Source organism: Gopherus flavomarginatus, chromosome 4, assembly GCF_025201925.1.
Source record: "Gopherus flavomarginatus isolate rGopFla2 chromosome 4, rGopFla2.mat.asm, whole genome shotgun sequence".
NCBI classification, from domain to species: Eukaryota; Metazoa; Chordata; order Testudines; family Testudinidae; genus Gopherus; species Gopherus flavomarginatus.
In genome coordinates, this window is record NC_066620.1 from 214,489,109 (window position 1) to 214,493,692 (window position 4,584).

A 4,584-nucleotide genomic window follows, 5' to 3' on the forward strand; every position below is an offset into this window, starting at 1 on the left:
ATGAAACAACTCCCATAAACTAACATAGGGAAAAATCCCTATAAAACTGGACTCTAAAGACTGAGGACTTTGAGTCTATGGTTCTGCTGCCAGCCTCCAGGAGCATCAGGTGCACCTGACCCGGACTCGGCTCCACTCTTGTGTACAGGATACTTGGCCAGTATTCTGTCACAAGCAACTTTAGGCTGGTAACTATAATATCTATATAGAACCTGTATGAATGATTGTGTGAATGGATATATATATATATAAGTAATCATAGGAATAAGTAGCCAAACAACATTGTTTGCTGTTATCTTTTATTTTATTATGGTATTGACAATAAATGTGGCATCTTTGCCTTGTCCCCTTTAATAAGATCCTGCTCGTTTTTACTAGTCTAATATAATTGGTACAACATTTTGATGGAGAATAGCGAAAGGGGGATTATTGGTATTTTTGACTCACTTATTGTAAACCAATTTGTGTGCACACAACCGGCTCTACAGAGCACAGTTCTATTTTTGGTTAACCAAAAACCTGCTGACCCCCGTGTGGGTAGCAGGAAAATAAAGAGCTCTTAAAATTGTTAAACCTGCTGGCCTCCGCGTAGGTAGCAGAAAACATTTCTTTTTTTTTTGTTTGTTAGTTTGGGCAGGTCCAGACTAGAGCTTTAAATCGATTTTAAGAGCTCTAAATCGATTTAAAGCTGTAACCGTCCACACTACAGAGTGCATAAAATCGATTTTAAGGGTCCCTAAAATCGATTTTGGAACTCCATCTAAACGAGAGGAGTAACCCCAAAATCGATTTCTTAAAATCGATTTTATGCTAGTGTGGACAGACATCGAAGTTAATGGCCTCCGGGACGTATCCCACAGTGCTCTAGTGGCCGCTCTACACAGGTAAAGGAACTCTACTGCTGGCCAGGTAAACAGGAAAAGCCCCGGGAACTTTGAAATTCCATTTCCTGCTTGCACAGCGTGGAGCTCTCAGCAGCAGAGAGAAGAATGCAGTCTCCTGAGAATAGGAAAAGAGCTCCAGCATGGAGCACACAGGAGTTACTCGATCTGATAGCTGTATGGGGAGAAGAGTCAGTGCTTTCAGAACTGCGCTCGAGCAGATGAAATGAGAAAACCTTTGAAAAAATTTCTAATGCCATGCGGGAGAGGGGACATACCAGGGACTCGTTACAGTGCCGAGTGAAAGTGAAAGAGCTCAGACAGGCGTATCAGAAGACCAAAGCAGCAAAGGGCAGGTCAGGCTCTGCCCCCAAAACATGCCAGTTCTACGACGAGCTTAACGCAATATTGGGGAACAGCGCAACGACGAACCCCCCCTTGTCTGTGGATTCAGAGGTGGGCGTCGTGATTCCTGCCACTACGGAAGATTTATTTGATGGCGATGATCAGTATGATGAGGACCAAGAGGAGGAGGCTCCAGCAGAGAGCACAGAGCATTTTATCCCCCCAAACAGCCAGGATCTTTTCCTCACCCTTACTGAGGTTCCCTGCCAGCCATCTCAAGGCAGTACTCCAGAAAATGAAGCTGAGGGACCGTCCTCTGGTGAGTGTAATTTCTTTTAATAAAAGCTTCGGTTTAATGTAAGCCTTTTTTACTGGGTGCTTCAAATCACTACCTGTACTTAGAGTCACTGACCAAGTAGATTAAAAACCTTTCCTAAAACAGTGACCCATGAGGTGGTTTTTAGAAAAGTCTCCATTATAACAGGGCGGATTCATCCTGCTTGTTCGGGGAACGCGAGAGCAAACCGGGGAAGGAGACCAGCTTCGCCGCGGTTTGCTCTCGCGTTCCCCGAACCACCCAGCAAACCGCAGGGAAGGAGACCTGCTTGTTCGGGGAACGCGAGAGCAAACCGGGGAAGGAGACCAGCTTCGCCGCGGTTTGCTCTCGCGTTCCCCGAACCACCCAGCAAACCGCAGGGAAGGAGACCTGCTTGTTCGGGTTTCGGGGAACGCGAGAGCAAACCGGGGAAGGAGACCAGCTTCGCCGCGGTTTGCTCTCGCGTTCCCCGAACCACCCAGCAAACCGCAGGGAAGGAGACCTGCTTGTTCGGGGAAGGCGAGAGCAAACCGGGGAAGGAGACCAGCTTGATTACCAGTACAATCTACTACAGGGATTACTAGCCATTATTAACTTACCATTTTCTCCGGACACGGTCTGTGTGCTCCCCTGACCTGCGTCTGAGCAGAAATCTCTGTCCTCAGCCACAAGCAATAAGTATTAAAGGAATCCTAAGGCGACCTTGTGGTAAAGTAACATGTTCAAGGTTCGGTAACAGGCACAGGTCAGTGAGGAGAAAGACTGTATGCATTGTTGTGTGAAATGTGTCTCTTATGATTCTTTTATCACTCTTTCCAATCCCCACCCCCCCACACACAGCTGCACATTTCTCCAGCCTCCCTCTCGCTTCTCCTCTACGTGGGGGGGGGTATCATAAGAAGACTGAGGAAAAGGAGGACGCGTGAGGACATGTTCACCGAAATTATGGCAGAAACCCGTACAGAGAGAGCTCAGCAGGGGGACTGGAAACAATTGGTCGCAAAGTACAGGGAGGCTGCCAGTCAACGCGAAGACAGGAGGGACGCCAAAAATGATGTCAGGTGGCAGGAAGATCAGCGCTGGCGAGCAGCAACTGTGGATCTTCTTCGTGATCAGACTGACATCCTCCGCGATATGCTGCAAGAGCTCCGTGGTTTCAGAATGCCCCTACAGCCCGTGTATAACCTCCCTCAGTACTCACCCTGTCCCACACCTTCCAGAACCAGGCGTGTAAGAACGCGTGGGGGAAGGCTCTCTGCACCAGCCCCCTCCACCGCTGCGGACACTCCAACCAGAAGGCTTTCATTAAATTGAAAAGCCCTTTGTGTCCTGTTTTTTTCCCTCCTCTAATGATCCAAACTTCTCCCATGGCACCTTTGCCTATTTTTACTCTCAGGTCATGCTATTAAGGCAGTGTGACTGTAGTTTGGTAATGAAGTAAAGCAAGCAGCTTTGGAAAGCTGCACGGAAGCTAGTTATCAGCATCAGGATTTGACAATTGGGGATATGGGTAATAAAGGGAAAACAAAGAAAGCAGCCATACCGTACCCTGGTCCATGAGAATTCTTGTTCTGTCTTCTCTGATGCACTTTCTTCTTTCCAACCTCCCTCCCCCTTCCTCCAAACCTCCCTCGCTCCGTCCCCCATAGAAAAGACGGTTACTCACCTTTGTAACTGTTGTTCTTCGAGATGTGTTGCTCATATCCATTCCAGTTAGGTGTGCGCGCCGCGCGTGCACATTCGTCGGAAAACTTTTACCCTAGCAACTCGGTGGGCCGGCAGGTCGCCCCCTGGAGTGGCGCCATCATGGCGCTTGATATATACCCCTGCCGGCCCACCCGCTCCTCAGTTCCTTCTTGCCGGCTACTCCGACAGTGGGGAAGGAGGGCGGGTGTGGAATGGATATGAGCAACACATCTCGAAGAACAACAGTTACAAAGGTGAGTAACCGTCTTTTCTTCTTCGAGTGATTGCTCATATCCATTCCAGTTAGGTGAATCCCAAGCCTTACGTAGGCGGTGGGGTCGGAGTGAAATGTGGCAGAATGAAAACTGCTGAGCCAGGGGCTACAGCATCTCTTGTCTGTTGAACCAGGGCATACTGCGAAGCAAAGGTATGGACCGAGGACCAATGGAGCTGCGCGACAGATCTCATGTGTAGGAACACGAGCCAGCAAGGCGGCAGATGAAGCCTGAGCCCTGGTAAACTGCACGATGATGTGGCTTGGGGAAATATGAGCCAAATCATAACAAGTGTGGAAGTCTGCCATCACCCGAGATGAGATCCTCTGAGAGGAAAACAAGCAAGCCCTCCCTTTGGCCCGCTACCAAGACAGAGCTGGGGCACCTTACGAAATGGTTCTGTCAGCGCAATATAAATACGAGCACTCCACAGATGTCCAAGGAGTGCAATGGTTGTGCCCATTGCGTTGAGCTGTGGGTAACATGAAAGGCCGAAACCACCTTAGGGAGGAAAGCCGGGTGCGGTCATAACTGCACCTTGTCTTTGTGAAATCTAGTGTACGGGGGAACCCCCGTAAGAGCTCTGAGCTCGGAAACTCGTCTGGCTGATGTAACAGCTACGAGGAAAGTTGTCGTCCAAGACAGGCATATCAGAGGGCCAGTCGTGAACGGCTCGACTGGGGGAGACATAAGTCTGGTTAAAAATAGGTTGAGGTCCCAGGTCGGGGCTGGGCGGCGCACCCGAGGGTGCAAGCTCTCCAAGCCCTTGAGGGATCTCGAACCCTTAGAGCGTGAGAACACGGAACGTCCACCTTAGCCTGGCTGGAAGGTAGAGATGGCTGCTGAGTGTATCCTCAGCGATGATACCGCCAGGTCCTGCCGCTGAAGGCCAGAGGCAGGCCAAATAGAGGGGATCGAGACCTCAGCAGGAGCAAGATCGAGCGTATAGCAGCTGTAGAAGAAACGCTTCCACCTGGCCCGGTACGTTGACCAGGTGGAAGGCTTCCTGTCACCCCGGCTCAGTTACGCAGCAGCCACACCGTGAGGCGAAGAGGCTGCAGGTCCGAGTGACGAAGCCTGT

The 4,584-nt window shown here is 50.0% G+C and overlaps 1 protein-coding gene across 1 annotated transcript; it reads left to right on the forward strand.

Annotated features, from left to right (window-relative positions):
* Positions 1-639: 639 nt before the first annotated feature.
* LOC127048882 (zinc finger and SCAN domain-containing protein 29-like) lies at positions 640-3,187 on the forward strand. The gene is made up of 2 exons (XM_050948966.1): positions 640-1,545; positions 2,383-3,187. Exons 1-2 carry the CDS (start codon positions 1,140-1,142, stop codon positions 2,466-2,468), a joined length of 492 nt encoding a protein of 163 aa, XP_050804923.1. The 5' UTR covers positions 640-1,139; the 3' UTR covers positions 2,469-3,187.
* Positions 3,188-4,584: the final 1,397 nt, after the last annotated feature.

Bases quoted from the DNA above. Each gene is read 5' to 3' on its own strand.
- LOC127048882 (XM_050948966.1), top strand. From the start codon at position 1,140: ATGCGGGAGAGGGGACATACCAGGGACTCGTTACAGTGCCGAGTGAAA. The intron at 1,546-2,382 runs GTGAGTGTAATT...CCCCACACACAG, and splicing joins AGCTGAGGGACCGTCCTCTG to CTGCACATTTCTCCAGCCTC.